Source organism: Rutidosis leptorrhynchoides, chromosome 3 (genome assembly GCF_046630445.1).
Source record: "Rutidosis leptorrhynchoides isolate AG116_Rl617_1_P2 chromosome 3, CSIRO_AGI_Rlap_v1, whole genome shotgun sequence".
NCBI classification, from domain to species: Eukaryota; Viridiplantae; Streptophyta; class Magnoliopsida; order Asterales; family Asteraceae; genus Rutidosis; species Rutidosis leptorrhynchoides.
In genome coordinates, this window is record NC_092335.1 from 453353945 (window position 1) to 453373270 (window position 19326).

General features: G+C 33.2%; 2 protein-coding genes across 2 annotated transcripts; both read right to left on the reverse strand.

Annotated features, from left to right (window-relative positions):
• Positions 1-909: 909 nt before the first annotated feature.
• Positions 910-5907, reverse strand: LOC139897984 (pathogenesis-related homeodomain protein). Its single transcript, XM_071880703.1, has 9 exons — positions 5853-5907; positions 4359-5033; positions 4010-4175; positions 3789-3912; positions 3526-3638; positions 2921-3430; positions 2263-2526; positions 1747-1836; positions 910-1650 (listed from the first exon to the last, which is right to left on the reverse strand). The coding sequence occupies exons 2-9, from the start codon at positions 4493-4495 to the stop codon at positions 1369-1371; spliced, it is 1686 nt and encodes a 561-aa protein (XP_071736804.1). The 5' UTR covers positions 4496-5033; positions 5853-5907; the 3' UTR covers positions 910-1368.
• Positions 5908-10897: 4990 nt separating this feature from the next.
• Positions 10898-12829, reverse strand: LOC139897985 (uncharacterized). Its single transcript, XM_071880704.1, has 2 exons — positions 12245-12829; positions 10898-11179 (listed from the first exon to the last, which is right to left on the reverse strand). Exons 1-2 carry the CDS (start codon positions 12761-12763, stop codon positions 11105-11107), a joined length of 594 nt encoding a protein of 197 aa, XP_071736805.1. The 5' UTR covers positions 12764-12829; the 3' UTR covers positions 10898-11104.
• Positions 12830-19326: the final 6497 nt, after the last annotated feature.

Sequence of the window (19326 nt, forward strand, 5' to 3'; positions counted from 1 at the left end):
TTTTTTCAAATTCCAACACGATTTGTTTAAACTTTTTTATCAAGTAAATATTATTTGGTTGATAAAGGATATCCAGACAGAAAGGGTTACCTTGTTCCATATCCCAAGACAAGATACCATCAATCCCAATTTCAAAAGGAGTCCCCAAATAATATGCAAGAAGCATTCAACCGTTCACATTCATCTCTACGAAACTATATTGAAAGGTCATTCGGAATTTTGAAGAAACGATTTCGCATACTTCGTGAAATGCCAAGGTTTAGTGTGCAAACACAAATTGATGTTATAACGGCTACATTTGCGTTGCATAACTACATCCGTACTAACAGCTAAGAAGATATTTTGTTTGCAATAATCGATCAACATCCAAATTACATACCACGAGATGAGCTTATTGATGTTAGTAACCGTGACAGAAGCGCCGAAGGAATATTTGAAGGAAGAAGTAATGAGATGAAACATGTTCGTAACGATATTGCTACTTTAATATGGAATGCTCGTCGAAAATAATTTAGTATTACAATATATGTTTTCGGTTATTTGTTAATGGCTACGTTTTGTTAAATCAAAATTTATATTAAAAATGATGAAATTTAACTAATGTCTATTTTTGTCATTTTACTTATTTTTTTAACAGCTACAGCTACTTTGCCAAACAATTATATACATCTAACAGCTAATCGCTAACAGCTAATCGCTAACATCTTACAACTAATCGCTAACAGCTCATTTTGATGGTTACATTATCATCCACATCTTATTCATCATCTTATTCAATCATCTATCATCTATATCCATCATTAAGCACGTGAATCCAATGAACATCATCACTAGATGAGGTGTTCATTTTCTTGAAAAGAAGTTGCGTATGGTTTTACTTCACAATAAACTTGACGAATAATTCCAAAATTAATCAATCAGCAGTTTTTCACTCCAAATAACAATAACACATTTTGCAGAAATTTATTCAAAATTCATACACGGTCTTACAACATCGCTGAATTTGGCGGTTTTTAAACTGACAAAGGTACATTGTACAAACTCATTAGTCAATAAATGTATCTCCCTAAAATGTCTATATGTAAATCTTTTAAAGAAAAACTATGGTAAAAAGAGAACAAATGCAATACATGTCATCAATAAGCAGCTAAACCATTTTAGCTGCAATACCCACCAGGTTGGAACGGGATCAAACTTGAAATCAACTGGATTAGATCACTTGTACTCCACATTCATATAAAAGTGCTTGATGCTCGTAAGGAGATAAAGTTTCTGCCATTCAAGATCCATCAATATTGCCCATTGGGTGAATCCTTTTGTCAAATTCTTCATAAAAGATAAAAAAGTTTTAAGTATATGTTTCCAAAATTAGGGTTCAGGTGTTTGTCTTTTAGCCTGAACTCTGCCACTTATTCGAGTGGTTTGATTCGATGCATCCATTGGGGATGCTTCTTTCAAATCGGGAGTGATTTCAGCGTCAAGATCATCTGCATCCGTTTTTCTCTCTATGGATTTTGGGGGTGTAAAGATTGACCCGTTTGCTTGTTCCGTTCTTAACTTTTTTGTTGATTTGGAGGGTGATTTAACTGATTTGGTGCGTGGTCCAGGGTGATTAAAGCTCCATCGAGCATGTCCAAACCATTTAGTAACCTGTGAAATAATGTGTAAAAACATGATAATATCAGATGATAAGGAGGTAAATGAAATCTTAAAGTACATTTAATTTGAATTTCGAAGGAAATTGACCTGATGGCAAGTGAGATTCAATTCTTTGGCTAGATTGTCTCTGACACTTCGGTCAGGATAGTGATTTTCATTGAAAGATTCATACAGCCTCTACAAGAAAGAAGATGACCATTGTTTGTTGTATGATTAAATACAAGTAACAAAAGTATGACACTGTTAACAGTACATAAAATTCTTAAGGTCACACAACCAACATTGAAAAAGAAGCGTGACGGAGACGAGTCGGTCAGGACCTTAAATGGCCGAGTCGGTCGAGGCGGCTTCGAAACGGGGTCGAGACGGACGTTGACCATTGTTTACTTTTAATATAAATATATTAAATATAAATATTTCAAACATAAAATTTTAACCATAAATATTTTAAACATAGTATCCTTGAAGATAAATTACTAATAAATACACCATAACTATAAAAAACGTATCCAATACCTGACGATCATCATTTGACACATATAGCCTTAACATGGTAATTATGTTATGAAGATCGCTATTGTTAATAAAAAAACATGGAAATACCTGGGCAGCAGCTTCCCCAATTCTTTTTTTATGGGATGATCCAGTAGCACTTTTATCACTAGAACCCTTATCTGCTGCTAGAGAACTACTAGGGCCCACACCATCTACCTTCTTACTGGTTCTTACAGGACTCGATTCAAATTCTTTCCCTTTTTTATTAAGTTCGATATCATTTGATGTTTTAGCATTCTTTCGTCTCCTTGGCGCTTCAGAATCAGTAAAATCTTCATCACTTGAATCTGAAGAGGCATTTCCATATGTCTCCTAAGAAACAAGGACAGTAGAACCAATATAAGCAAAAAAAAAAAAAAAAAGAATAACAAATGTCAAACCTTTTATTTAATTGCAACATATCAAGCTTATTCTTGTGGCTTGAGCAGTTAAAACGTATGTACAGTTGAACATAATTAACTACACACAAGGTTGTAAAAGCCGCGAGTCGGGGACGAGTCGATCAGGACCTTGAAGGGACGAGTCGGACGTTGACCAATGTTGACTTTTAGTAATAAATAAATTAGACATAGATATTTGTCATAGATAATCTAATTTTAAAAAAATATAAATTTGACCTAACTTTGACTCAGCCCGACTTTGACCGACCCAAACCCGACTCAGCCCGACTTTTTAGCATTGACAGTTTCAGACGATATATACTCACATCGTGAAGCTTTTTGTAGTCTAATCTCTCAATATTTCTCTTTGCGGTTATGGGACCATAATCACCATCTTCCATAACCGTCTCCTGTAATTCTTCTTTGTTAATAGACATTAACGGCTCTTGAATTTCGGATGCTAACACTTCATTCTTGGTAAAATCACCAAGATCATCAAAATCAGATGAAAAATCTGAGCTTGAACTTTTCGTTTTAACGTCTTCATCAGGATCCGCTTTATCGGGGTTGAAATCATCATCATCTGAATCCTCAGAAGGAAGCCCAAAAAACTGTTCATTGTTTACTACAGCCGCTAAATCCTCAGATGCAGACGAGAAATCAGACTCATCTGAGCTAGAATCCTCTACATCTGCATCTACATCCACATCTACATCTACACCTGCATCTGCATCTGGAACATCGGGATTATAATCATCATCTCCAGAATCATCAGAAGGAAGGCCCGGATCATCTTCCGGTTTATTACCGGGGGCCGCAGATTCAGGGAAAACCTTCTGCACTTAAGAATGGCATGTTAGAAAATGTTGAAAGATGTCAAAGCACTAATTTAGTGAGACAGGTTAACAGGTTTTTAACTGAAGTAACCGACCTCCCAATTATCTTTGATAGAAAGAGTAGTCCCCTGAGAATCATTAAGTAAGTCAAAGCAGTCAACTTTACAATCGCAAGCGGGGCAAAGCCACCCTTCATCACCAGGAGGAACTGCACATCAAGATCACCACCACTTTACTCGAGTCTCAAAACGGAAATGGCACGCTCAACCCAAAAAGGTAGTATACGTGTACATTTTATATATAATATGTAATGTATAAACATAAGTTTTCCGAAAATATTACTCGTATGAGGCGCTACCTTGTTCTTTCAATAAAGGCGGTACCAAACAAAATTGATGGAATCCGCGTTCACAGAAACCGTCACAAAGAATAATATCATTGTCAAGCCTGGCTTCTGTTTGTCCACATTTTGCACAAAATATCTACCAAAAGAAGATTGATTTATAAGTAACTATAAGTGATCACCTGCGTATTTTATACATCATTAGGAACAAGTTTATGGTGGAAGATATATCCTACATCTTCACTGTCAATTAGCCCGTCAGAATCGTATAAAGATTCTGGAATCCTTCCTTCCTCACATGATGCGTCAATCCGTTGAAATAAATCTCTTATTTTCAATTTGTAACGATTAATATATGATTTTGCACGTTCAAGCTCCTTCTCGGGCCTTATTTTTTCTACACTGCTTGTCACAATATAATACACCAACAATAAGATACAAATAATTAATCAAAAATACATAAAACTATCATTAGACTAACTGAACTAAACCGAACCACATAAAAATCTTTTGAAACAAACAAAATCCTATTCTGAAGAAAACAACAAAAGGATGCAATAATTAATTCAATAAAAAAGGACAAACCTTTGCCCTTTCCACCCTTCACCAACATAAGCTTCAATAAAGTTTTGCTCATAACTCATTCGATTCAGTAAGTATCTTAAATGTTTTTTTATTTTTGAAAATTCATCATCTTGATCGTTTTTTATCTTCTTCTTCATCTTACTTCATCTCATTTCTTTGCTCTGTGCATCTTGTAAAGGAGCTTCAATCAACTCACGGGTTTTAGGCTTCTCTTGCGATCTTGAGCGTAACACCCTCGAACTCCCAGTAAAAGTTATTTTCTCGTTATTAACTTGCCCTCTCTTACGTTTACCATGTTGACTTGATTCCACGATTTCATCTTTTTGAGTTGATTTTAACTCGGTAAGACTTGAATTTATTCCCGTAAAATCTTTTGGTTCACTAACCGCACTTCCGTTGATCACTTCAATATTTTTATGAATTTCCACGTTCTCGTGATTGTTGAAATCCTTTACTTCACAAGCACATTCGCCTTTAGCTTCTTGAATCGATTCGGATACACTTTGCCCAGGGGCTAAGCTTTTATTGTAATGAGCTAAATGTTCTTTTACGGAAATATCCATGGTCACTTATGGTCACAAATAGATGTTTATTCGATAAAGTTTTATTACTCAAATTTAATTAAAGAAAATGGAAGGCGGCCCCCTCTTATTACGTAGCACGGGACTCTGCAGCCTATGAAACAAAAAGAAAAGTCTGATTTAGTATCATATATATGTATTGGTTTAGAAAGGGCAAAATATTTATGTAAGACCATCGGTTAAAAATATATGTGTTGTGTGTGTATGTTTGTTACTCTGTCGCTTCGAGTCGACCGTTAATTCCAAAGAAAATAAAGAGGAGACAGTGATAGCAAATTTGCCAAAAAAAATCACATAACATTTCAAACAAAAAAGTTACAAATATATAGACTATGAAATATGAATTAACGGTTACCAACTAATAAATAAAGCATGCTAAAACCTCTATTAACTAAGTGCATAAACTAAAATAAGTAATCTTTCTCGATAAAGTCGGTTGATTAGGTTCAAATGGACCAATGAAACAGAGAACAGAACAACTCAAAAAACAAACGCGAGCATGATTCGGCATACGAAATTGGTCTCGTCTTGAACACAGCTGTTGTACATAGTAAATTATACATGTATCAGTTAAAGATTCAACACATGAAACCTAAAAAGCTGAAATTTTATTTCTATATACATTCATATGAACCTGTTACTAGGTGCATTGTAACCTTCCAACCCAATTAATGACCCAAAATCCCTAATTCCCTAAACAAGAATCAACATAGCCTCAAAAGATTTTAGCTTTTCCAATAATTAGGGCCCAATTGCGCATTCCATCACAAAAAAAAAAAGGCTAAATTAAAGTCATCTCGAGCTCCCAAACATTAACAATTATTATCAGCAGCTAATATAGTAAGCATGTAAACGTATGATTCAAGAATAAACATAGATACAGATGTGAGTTGAATTGAATTGAGTAGGTTACCTGGTTGAATTACGAAAACGGATCTTGATAGATGGAAAAAAAAAAAAAAAAAAAAAGCCCAATTGATACGTAAGAATGAATCAAGGGTTTTGTTTTGAAAGTTTAGAGTCAAAAAAAGTATGTCGGTTTTGAAAAAGACTCACCGCCGATAAAAAAAAATGAAGTTATGGAAATGGCGTCTGGATATATTTTCCCCCTTTCCCTCCCAATTTCTCAATTTTATCTCCTCTAAAACTGTTTACTTTCTTCTTTTTCCTACTCGTTATTGTTTTAACTCGATCAAACATTTCCATCTACACCATTGAAATTTGATTTATACTCCGTTATTTAGACGTAATTACAAAAATAGTCCATGTAGTTTGTTCAATATTACATATTCAGTCACTGAACTTTTTTCTTACAGGAACAATCCCTATAGTTTGCAAATGTTGTTTAAACAGTCCCTCATCTTCGTAAAAGGATACACTTAAGGTGTGTTTGTTTACCTCTTAATCAGTTAATTGAATAGTTCAGCGCTGAATACTGAACCATTCAGCATTCAGAGCAATTGTTTCTGATCTCTGAATGACAGATGATGCTGAATGGTTCAATCATTCAGTGATGTACCTTTCAGAGTTGTAATTGTCTCTTAACCATTAAACACATAAACTTTATGTAATTTTCTTTTTAAAGTATATCAAAAATACTTATTAAACAACTATATTGTAGTTTTTATTAATGTGAAAGGTTAATAATGTAATTTTACATTATTCACATTATTTGTTCAAAATAGTTATCAAACGGGTTATTGTCAATCAGAATTAACTTCATTCAGAACTTTTGAATCATCCGGATTATGAACTATTCAGAGCTAAATCATTCAGTTTTATCAAACATACCCTTAGTCGAAATGTGATGATTTGAAAAAGGTTTATATCTTTTTTCTCTGTTTTAACTTGATTTTTTCATTTTTAATATGTTGTTCTAATATATACTATGTACTATGTATGAAACATAATTAGTCTGTCACAATATAAATGCCTTATGGGTGTATAGTTTTGTGCATGCGCTACTAGTTGGTTGTTCTCCATTGTTTCCAAGATACAAAAAGTTAGTTTTTTCTGAACGGCGACATTAAAGTCACTGTCAAGGGCCATTAGCCACCCACCCAATTATATTCAGGAAGTCACATGTCATGATCACTTTTTACACGAAGAAACCTCAGGTTATTGCACCCAAGGAAACGTCCCCTGAGGGAACTTTGCTAGATGTGGACAAAATCCACCATTTGCAAGAAACTCGGAGAACTCCATAACCAACTGCAAAGCAAATTGCATTATGAAATACTCGAACTCGAGACTTCTCGAACACCCAGAAGGAAGTAACCATTTAGCTAAATGGAGATGGTTAAGATACCAAAAGTTAGTGGATGAAGTGAAAGCTGTTAGTTTGAGAATCTGTTTAGATTAAATTTTTTTTATCTTCTAATATTTTTATTCGATAAATTGACAGAACACTAAAGTTGAGTCTGAACATTTAGACTTAAGTGCCAACATTTAGACAATGAGCCTAAATTGATTTCCAGGCAGACTTTAAAACTCATGAAAATTTGATTCTACCATTTTCATGGCGTCCCTCTTTTATTTTTTATTTCTTTTTATTTTATTTTATTTTATTTTATTTTATTTTCCTGGCCGGAGGTCCTCACGGAAGCAATCTCTCTACCTGGAGTAGAGAGGGGGATAATTTCCTTTCCTGTGGGTGGAGAATTCCTTTTCTCGACTCGTGGTTAAAGAAACGACTTCTCTTCTATTCTAGGGTAGAGGAAGGATTGTCTACATCTTACCTCCTCATACCTCGCAGGCGCGGAATTGGATATTGTTGTTGTTGTGAATTTTTTTTTGGTGGTCTTTATTTTTCATGAATGATTAAACAAATTTCAGCAGTCTCTTTATCTTTCGGTAAGGTATGATTGTCTATACATCCTACCGGCTCATACGCTGTATGCCCGTATCGGCGAGATTGATTAATGTTGTTGTATTAGAAACAATTTAAGAATTTTTGTACGTTTATAGTATTGCATTGTAACTCGTTAGATTAGTAGCTTCTTACTGAGCAATCAACGATACATTTCCATACGTAATTACAAATATAGCGTTGCGATGACAGCTAGAATATGGTGTCCATTTATTTCACTAATGACTAAAAGACACATACATTAAAAAAACTACATTATAGGGTAATGAAAAGAAGAATTGCAATTAAAATTCAAGGACTTATGATGTTTCCTTGTTTCAACTTTCAATAGCAATAAATTTGGATTTCAAGGGCACTTAGGTTTCCCTTGGTTGTTTTTCTTGTCCTTATAACAAGAGCAATCATGCTTGTTTACGTTTATGTTCGTCGTGGGCACACACTTGCAGTCTTCGCAACAAATCTGACAATACTTCACGCACTTGTCAGGAAACGCTGATTTCAAGCATCTTTCCTTGCACTTGGCTTTACAGAACACTTTTCCAAATATAAAAACTAAAAATCAGTATGTATGATATGAAAAGTAACAATCAATGTATAGTAGCAAACTAGCAATATAAAATTTGTGTTAATAGTTTATGATAAGAAGTTTATGATAAGAACATAAACAGCAGTTTTTTGATTTTTTTAATACCTTGCATATTGGCCAAGGAAGGTTGAAAGAAAGTGGCAAGGAGAAGGTAAAGGAGAACTCCATACATGAAAGTTGTCTTCATTATTTGGTTTTAGGATTTTCGGCGTTAATAATAGAATTGAAACTAAACAAAATGACTAAAAAGCTAAGGATAAGTTGGTGAAGGGTGGTTTTTGTTAGTTTCCAGAGTAGAAGGTAATGATATGCGAATATAGAAGTGGAGTGATGATTCTTAGTAGATGCAGAGTGAAGAAGAAAAAGTGTTTTATAGGGGAAAGGAAGGGTGGCAAAAGAAATGAATAAATGGTAGGTGAATGTTGCATATGGAATGATAAGTTGGATGTAAAATTAAGTTGATGCAAAGGTTGCACACGAGGTTTTGGGCTCTAAAGTTTGTGGTTTCATATTTGGTTAACCTGCTAACTTGAAGTTATGAGTTGAAGTCTAGAATGATCAATATGTTTATATTTGTGAAAAAAATTGCATAAGGCAGTGATGTGTTAGCTGTCTTTCTAAAAAAAAAAATAATATGATAGAAAAATATATCGAAGTTACTGTTTTTCAATGATCGCATTGAACAGGTCAGTTTACATACAATGACCCGTCATCACTCATCGTGCTTTAAGAGATAAGTTAATTAATCCGGCTACATAATATGGCCAAACTTTTGTTCCTCACATGATTCCGGCTTGACGCTATTGTTAACAACGTAGTCATCACTCATTTTGCTCTAACAGATAAATCAATCATCATTTACCAACACACATAACATGATGATGAATTAAACGTCAAGATGTTGGTTCATTAGTGGTGACCTGAATTCCCATAAGGGAGTTTTGTTTCATCTTGTCTTTTTCTAATGACTTTAGGTGGTGGTAATTTTTCTGTCGATGGTGCTAGCCGAAATGTACGCGGTTTTAGATCATGCGGCTTTCCTTCCGATTGTTAGAATCTCGTCATCTCTTTCTTTGTCGTCACTTCCGCTTCTTCCTTTTGCTTCTCTTGACTTTCATTCGTAGATCTATTTTTTTTTTCTTTCACACCAACCACTCGACGTCGGTTATATATCCGTTCGGTGGTGATCGACGTTTTTCGACCTAGTCCCATGGTTCTCGGTTTTCAGTAAAGATGGCATCGGGTAGGGTTTGAGCCAGGTGCAGGAAATCTCGGACCCAAATAAGAAAATTCATCCCAAACCGGACTCATACCCATCAGGTCCTCATTTACTTACTAACTATCGAGTAAACGGATTTTTTCGGGTATCCACGTCCCCATTTACTTACTAACTATCGGGTAAAAGTTTTAACACGAATATTTGTGTCCCCTTCTATAATAAATGTACATATATTATAAAATAATATATGCATATTATCTATTATTTAAATTTAAACATATCGAGTATACGGATTCGGGTATACGGGCCAGTTAATCGGGCTTATATCTAAAACCGCCCTTGAACCCGAACCCGCATAAAGATTTTAAACCATCCCCGTACCCGGCCTAGGACGTAGACCCGGCCCAAAGTGTTGAATTTCGAGTTTCCCAATCGAGTACAGATATTTTTGCCATCCCCAGATTTCAAATTGGATTGCCACCATTAGGTGGGTACACCGTCGACATAGGAATTCAATGTTTCGATTTATATGGTTTTCGATGGATTATATTCTAACGGCTGCTTTTTCGGGCAACGTTTTCATTTTTTAATGGGTGGTTGCCGTGAATTTGGCAGATCAGGGTGGTGATAGCTTTTTTTTTTCCAGTATTGGTATCTAGTTTGGTGTTCTTGGGTTTCCCGTTGAAAGGTGCTAAGTATATGTGGCAACGTTTGGGTGGTTTCCTTCGGAGATTTGGTATCGAGAGTTTCGGTTTTGTTTTCTACTTAATGTTGTAGATTTTGGAGAATTAGAGGTGTAGTCTAGTCGACGATATTCGACATTTAGCGGGTGTTTTGGATTGTCATAGCGGTAGATTTGGCAAGGTGCCGGAGTGGTTTCTTACTATGGGCCTTCTCTCAAGGGTTTTTCATGGGGTGATGTTTTGGAAGCTTCATCAGAATTGTAAGTGTGTTCGCTTTCTATGTGGCGATTCTCTTAGGTTGCAAGAAAACGTGAGTGGTTGATGGTCCTTTTTGTTTTTTGCTTTACTTGTTTTGGTATGATCCAATGTCCGTAGGGTTCTTATCGAATCATTAAAGTTTCAATTAGTGTGGGGTTGAGTGTGTGATACAGTGCGGTAGTTAAGTTAGATCGCTTGATCTACGGAAGCAGGGGTCTACATCAAGTGTACTCCACTGATCCTTGAATCGTATTTATTTAAATTTCTATTTTTTGCCAAATATATCCGTCAGTGATGCAACAATTGCTTTTAAAAAAAAATTGTTACCAAGAAATATGAATTGGAAAAAGTAGCATAAATGGATACAATATAATAGTAGCAATAGCAGTAGTGGTAGCAGTAGTGGTAACAATGTGTACAATCAAAATTACAAGACACTGAAAGAATGTAAATAGCTAATCCAAATAATATGCCAAACCTTTCAATCATTGTCTCAACTCCCCTTTTGACTATATAGAACCCAACTCGAATGTGCATAACAAGTACATCTCTAGAGTAGCGAGTAAACAAGAGCACATCCAAAAACAATGCTCCCAGCCATAGATCCCATCTTTGCTACACCACTCTGTATTATTATTATAAACGTCACAAATAAGAACACTGTAAACTATTCGGCTCATAATAAACATGCTAAAAAGGCAATCAAAATCCGAAAATGACTCCATTCCTTTAACATTGCATTGCAAAATGTGTTTCTTGGTCGTTACTTGCGATTTAAGATGTAACTTCTACATTGGTATGCCAATTTGATCTTTTTTATTTCAATGAATGTCAACAAGAATGAGAGTTGAAAGAAAGTTACATAAAGCCCTTAATTTATGAATCTATCTTGCACATATGACATGTTGAATGGATCTACAAAGTCTAACCGGGTTATCAAGTTATATCGTGACCGTTTCTAAACAGTTTCCACGAGTTTTGAACCTATGACCTCTTGCTAGTAAATCGAGGCTCCATCCAATAAGCTATCTTGAAATGGTTAAATATTGTATGTATATATTTAACAAATACAGTAATAACTTAATTTAGTAACTAGCAAATTTTCAAAGCCTGATTTTGTAGTCAATACCAAAGATTTGTTTGGTTATAAACTCCATAATTTACCAAAAAAGGACCAAGTCAATTTATTGGTGATATGGAACCCCTGTCTTGGATAGCTAAAAAACACAACGACACACGTGATCACTTACACCAAAGACAAATTCCCAAAACACGATATACCACATACATACATACATACATACATACATACATACATACATACATACATACATACATACATAGCTCACATTAGCATTGTTGCTATTGTGCGCCGTTTCCAAATCTAAAACTTCCTGATTTAAAAACAAAGTCTATCTTTTCATTGTGTACCATATTTTATAAGATCTATAATTGAAGTATTTATATTTATTCTAAGTCGATAAATATAACATATAATAATATACAAATTTAGATGTAAAAGGTTCAGATCTGATGGACAAAAGCGCAAGTTAGCATTTAACTGTACATCTTCACTTTTTATCATGTTACTTTCATACTTAAACAATAAATGAAATGAAAGTTAACTAACATTGAAAAGTACAGTAATATAGTTCAGATCTAGAAGGTGTACAAATGTAAATTTACTTACCACGTCAGTAGCTGCCGGTGCTGGAGATAGATCGGTTCCGACGGCCGGAGAAGGAGCTCCAGTGGGAGGCGCAGGTGGGCTTAAAGTTAAAGGAGACGGTGCAGCCACAGGAGTAACACTGGGAGCCGGAGATGCAACCGGAACTGGAGCAGGGGGAGAAGCTAGTGGAGCTGGTGGTGGTGTTGCGACTGGAGGTGGGGTGGCTGGTGGTGGTGATGCGACGGGTGGTGGTGTTGCAACCGGAGGTGGAGTTGCAACCGGAGGTGGTGTTGCAACTGGAGGTGGGGTAGCAGCTACTACTGGTGGTGATGCAACTGGAGTAGCAACTGGTGGTGGTGTGGTTGCGACAGGTGGTGGTGTTGTTGCGACGGGTGGTGGAGATACGGTGGTGGTGGGTGGTGGAGTGGTGGTGATGGGTGGAGTGGGGGTGGCGGTGGGGGCAGCAGATGGGGATTGACCGCCGACGGTGGAGAGGATAATGCAGACGAATGCCGTGAGGATGGCGGATTTGCGATCCATGGTGGTTGGGTGGGTGAGTGTACGTTAAGGAGAGGTGAAGTGTTAACGTGCGCCGCGTATGATATTGTTTTGAGAAGTGGTAAGTGTTGATGTGAGTGAGAGGGTGTTAGTATTTATATTGATCTGTTTCTGGTGTGATGTGGCTTTTAATATTGTAAGTTACAACAGCAGTTTGTTGAGATGTAGAAAATAGATAAACAGTTAGGGAGTAAAATTTTATTTCTAAAACAATAGAACTGTTGAACAAGAACTTTACAAGAGGATGTCGTTCAATGTAAGTTCAGGTTTTTCATTGTGTTTTTGATAACTAAACGCTGATTTAACTGACATATAAAAATTGACATTACTGAGAAAGTTAAAAAGTCATTTAATGTTAGTTTTCACTCTCAGAAAGAAAAATATGTATTATTTATTATATTTTTTAATTAATTAAATAAATAAATAAAATACAAGTAGATAAAATAAATTATAAAAACCTTGGATTAAGATAAAATTTATATAAACATAAAATTTTATAATCTATACATTTTTTTTTTTTTTTTTGAAAAGCAAGAAATGTTATTGATAATAATGGTATGTGTAGTTACATGGACCTATATAATCTATACATTGGATAATCGAAGTAGCATGGAAACTAATAAAAAGAGGCTAGCCAAATAGAACTATTTGTTTCAAATGAGAAGAACCGAATTTGAAATCAAGCAGGAGGAAAGAGGATAACAGTGACGATCGAGCGCCAACAAAGTTACCCAACTGACACCCCGTTTAATCGCCCCTCATAAGAAATAAACAGAACTAATGGGCATCAATTAACCAATACCCATACGATGGTGGGGATCCGTAACATATGATGATGGGTTGATCAACCATTTGTGCCATTCGATCGTTTTCTTTTTTCTACAATAAAATTAATCAACAAAAAAATTTTGTAAACTAAATGGGGTGTGTGCACTCTCTTGTCGAACCTAAGACTCATTTTAACGCAGCGTAATAACTATGAAATCATCACCATCATGTCACAATCACGACACAAATGCGGCGTGATGGGCTGGAAAAAGTGGTGGTGTAATCGGAGCATCACATGAAGGAATCGAGCTTGAACACCATTTCAACCAATCGAAGACTGATACGTAGCATCATATATTGTTATTTATGTTATTCAGGTTGCCATTTCATCAGTTTTTCTTTTTTTCCTTTTTTTTATAAAATCACACCGTATGTGGTGTGTGTATTTTGTGTTTTATAAGTTCGGGGGAATGAAATACGAAAAGATGATGGTTTTTGTTTGTTGGTGAAATATTTATACTTTAAGCCCTTATATTTTATATGACTTTGCAAAAGAATAATTTAACCCTAAAATATATAAATAAATAAATCTAAATAATATAAAACTAAAATAATCTGTTTTTATTTAATAAATATTTTGAGTTAATTAATTAAGAAAATAAAACTAAAAATAAAATACTTAAAGGAAAATGAAAAAAAAGTAAAAATGGTGGGACTTACACTCTATAACACAAACATCACCTCATACAATTATAAACTCCATCACCGGATCATACCATCACACTCCATCACCGGATCATACCATCACACTTATCACATCAGCACTATACCCTACAAAAATACGCCATCACATTCTATCACGCCATCACCATTAATAATGGTCTAAGAGCCACCACAACATCATGCCACACTAAAGTTTGTCGGTCGTGTTAAGACCTTTTCGGCTTTTGGACCTCTTATCAATTTTCCATCCACTGCTCAAAGTGTACCCCCTTCCTCGACTTAGAGGATAAATTTTAAGATAACACGTTGGAAGAATCGAGACAAAAAAAAAGTCGAAGCCAAACTACCATCACTAGGGATGACAATAGTCACTTGATCCAGTTGATATTCATCTAATCCACCCGACCTATAATGGATATGGATGAACCAAATTGGATATAAATATGGATATAGAAGAAATGTTTCACACATGTATATATCCAATAACACCCGAATACATTTACAAATACATAAATATGAATATATTCATACACATTTACTATACATGCATTTATGCATACATTTTGATTGCAATCATATGATGAATTAACAATGATGTATTATAATAAAACACATATATTTAATAAAATAAACATATAAATTTCACAATTAATTTGTCTTAGTCAATGTTTGATAGTATTCGTCAAATTATTTATAGTATTCGACAAACATTATACGTTTTGTGAATATTTTTAATTATGTTATGTTATATTTAGTTTTATTATATTACATTTTTATTTTCATCGCATATTCGGAAAATATTATAATATTTTTTGTAATATCAAATGAATATTCATTAACTCGCTTAATCTAGTAGATATGAATAACGATAGATGAACTGAAATTAATTGGGTATAGATATATAATGGATGAATAACAATCAAATGGATATGGATAGAACAACACCCCGATTCATATTCGATTCATTGTAATCCTTAACCATCAATAATAACACAATAAAAATTAATCTTTTTTTTCTATGAATACGAGTTGTCTTTGGATGCAGAATAATACGGAGTAGTATATAATCAAAGAAAATGAACTTTTTTTTCTTAATAATTAAAGACAACGTGTTATTATAAATATCGGTTTAGTTATTTATAGTTTTCCTTATTTTTATAACACTAACACTGAATTGTTGAGTTATTTTTAAAATAAAAATAAAATAATACATATGAAAAGAAACAAAATAATGTAGCATTCTTATCCTTATTATTTTTTTGACAAAATCAATAGTTATTTATAAATACACAAGAAACCTCATCAAAAAAATGAAGGCTCTAAAACACGGAACAAGGAGAAAAAAAAGAACTCAAGCAAACATCCCTATGCAAAAGCCTACGAAACAAAGGATCTAACAAACTAACATCAAACTAACAAAGCATAAGAAGAAACAAACGAAAAGGATATAACGTTGGAACTCATCACCCATTCCCAGCTATTTTCCTATCATATTTGTCACGACACTGTGTTTTTAACAACATGTTAAGAGTTACCGACGCGGGTCCAATACATGTGGAACCATACTGTCACACCCCCCAAAATGGACCAGGGGTAATTGTGACCAATCATATCATAACACAGTTGTATAAACGAGAACGACTCTATATGAGGCTTTTTAAATAAAACCTTTGTTAATAAAACAGCGGAAGCAGTAATACATGTTTACATTATTATTAAAACGTAAAATAAATGTTTATGAACTAAAATATAATATGCGATGTGGACTCCATGCAAGCATCAAATCTATCATCACAAAGTTGCAAACAGCTAGCTCAATCATCACCTGAGACAAAACATGCTTAAAGTGTCAACCAAAAAGGTTGAGTGAAATTCACAGGTTTATAAATAATATCCAAAGTTTTAGACCACAAGATTTAGTTTAAAGTTGATTGATATAGAAATATCAATCTAAAAGTGTTGCTGCATTTTGTAATATCGCTACTAAACAAGTTTACCCTATGACACCTTGTACTGTCAGTGTCGTGGAATCATTATTATGTAACCAAAGACCGACGGTCGAATGGTTAGAGACGTTACTCTCAATAGGCCTACTCACAATAATTAAGTTTGCATTTAAACGTAGCAATTGACGATATTACAATAGGGATTTAGCATGAATCAAAGCATGACAGCATAGCTAACAATTTAGTACTTGTGTCTAAGTGTAAAACAGTTATAAAGCAAGCATGTGTCTCACCCCAAAAGTTGTAAAACAGTTATGAAACAGTAAAAAGTGGGGCTATGAAGTTCACCTTAGTAGCACACGAAAGAATTGAATGGAAGGACGTGACCGAGATCTCAACCTAGAGATAGAACGTATGATCAGACATTGCCTAACAGACAATAGTATATAGTACTATATTGATAGTAATGGTTCACTAAAGAATTTCCATTTTCGAAAGGTTACTATTTATGGAAAGTTTTCACTTATAGTAATTTTCCAATTTTAGAAAGTTCTGGTTAATCTTTAGCAAGATGTTGTACAACTCTACTCAAACTTCGTTGCTATCAAATAAGTCAGGAATGACCAGATGTAACCGGGAGCCCAGGATTCTTGACCAGAATCTAAGTCATGGCATTCGAGATCCACAAGCTTACCCATAAATGGAAACCTAGACATCATTCACTTACGACCGTGAGTAGCGATGAAGTTCACATGAATTATACATTATCTTTGATTAACCTTCACTTTAGGTGTATACACACAACGAATTATTAATGTACTTAATAATTATATATGTGATAATATAACCTAAATTTTATTTAATATTTAGTTATTATACATTAGTATGTCTTATATATATTAAATATAATTACCTTTAAATAAATACCTAAATTACTTCAAAAATAATAGTGTTTTACTAATCGAACATTATTCAAAAATGTCTAAATAATAAATTAAATATCTAAAAATTACATACATAATTTTTATAGTCTTAGTTAATCATATAGATTAGTAGAAAAATTTAAGAAAATGTTTTTATTATATTTTTGTATTTATTTTTGTTTTTACCCTTAATGTATTCACAAAACAATTTTAATTCTACATAATTACTAAATAAATCCAAATAATTATTTTTATAATTTTTATAAGTTTCTATCAGTCTAATAACCTGTAGAAAAATATATAAAAAAATATTTTTTATTATTTTATATTTATTTTTAATTTACATTCGAATTACAAAATAATAGAGTTTAATTATATAATAAATACCAATTCGACCAAAGTAATTATTTTTATAATTTTTTCAGATCTATATAAGTTTTAAAAACTCAGAAAAAAATTATATATATTTTATTTTTTGGTTAAAAGTATTTATTATGAATTTTACATTGTTTTTACGTTTAAACACTACATAATTCGTATTTAATTATAAATAATATTCCATAAATTATCAAAATTATTTTTATGCATCATAACACTTATAATACTAATTATAACATATAAACATAATTAATTTCAAATTTTACAAAGAATATACAATAAATATAAATATAAATGACAATATTGAAAAAAAATTAATAAAAATAGAAAGTACCTCAAATTTTTTTCAAGGTTTTGAGAGAATAACTTAAGTTTTTGTGTTTGGCAAGAAAAAATGAATGAGGAGCCATGTATTTATAGGTAAAAAATGGTTGGTGAAAAGAAAAAAAAATAATAAAATAAAGGTGCCAATTTTGACAAAATAATAAAAACATGTTAAAAATGTTTTTAATGAGTTTTTATTTTTGAAAATATTTAGTCAAAATTCATGGGCTCATTATTTAATTTATAAAAAAAAATCTTATTTCTTTTTATTTTTATTTTTTTATAAGCTAAAAATATATATAATGATTAAAATAACTTATCATTTAATTAATAATTATGTTACATATAGTTTTAAATATAATACGCATTAATATTAACTAAAGTTATTTTATATAATTAGTGTAAACTTTAGTTAACAAAAAGTGTCGACTAAAAATAAATATTTGATCAATGTCAAATTTAATTATATATTACGTATGGATAACAACCCTATAGTCAAATTAGTCAATTCATGCATGGAAATATGAGGGTTGTTATAGTACCTACCCGTTAAAAGAAATTTCGTCCCGAAATTTAGTTGTTGCCATTAATCGGTGTTGTTCGTACATAGACGAGGATATTTACGTTTTATTTGGTTTTCACGTTCCTAGGTATGCTCGGGGCCTTGCGTGAATTTCAACGGATAGAATATTGTTCTGTTTCAAGAATTAAAATCATACAAACCATAATTTCTACAAGTTCTTCTACGAAGTGCATTTTATTATTAATGCGGAGATCATTCAAAATGATGATGTTATACAAGTCATTTCAGTAAATTGGATATATAAAATGTGTTATGAATAATATCGAGCTCATTTAAACCTTGAGCGTTTATGCCACCACGCTAGGGTAGACAAAATAGAAAGGAGTTCATGAAAATTATAGTCATGAAATTTGATAGAGATTGTCATTCTTTACAACAAGAATGATGAATATGAGTTGAAAATATTGTTTTATCAACATTGGGTAATATGGATAAAACGGTTCGATTATAGGAAGAGTATAAATGAAGTTATCTTAAAAGTTTGAAATAAGGAAATATCAGTTTGCCTTAACTTTTGACATAATTAAAGGTTATTTTCGGAATTCAAGGGATTTAAAGGAAATCTTTATAATCTGTATAAGATTTGATTCTCCGGTAATTAAGGAAATTAAAATTGCCTTGATTGTTGTGTCTAGAATTTTGCTATAAATTAGCTTCTTTTGTTTCATTATCTTCACCACTTCTATACTTTCTTTCTCGATTCATACTTCAAAAGATTGTGAAAATGCTCCATCCAGTTCTTATCCTGGATATTTTTTTGACTATCGTTTCTGTCATTCTTCTTTTTCATTTACCCCCAGAGGAATCTGTTTACTTCTACAATTACCTTGGGGTTATAGTGTTTTTAATTCTCCCGTGTCTTTATGTTGCTATACGCATTGATATACACGGTTTGTAATT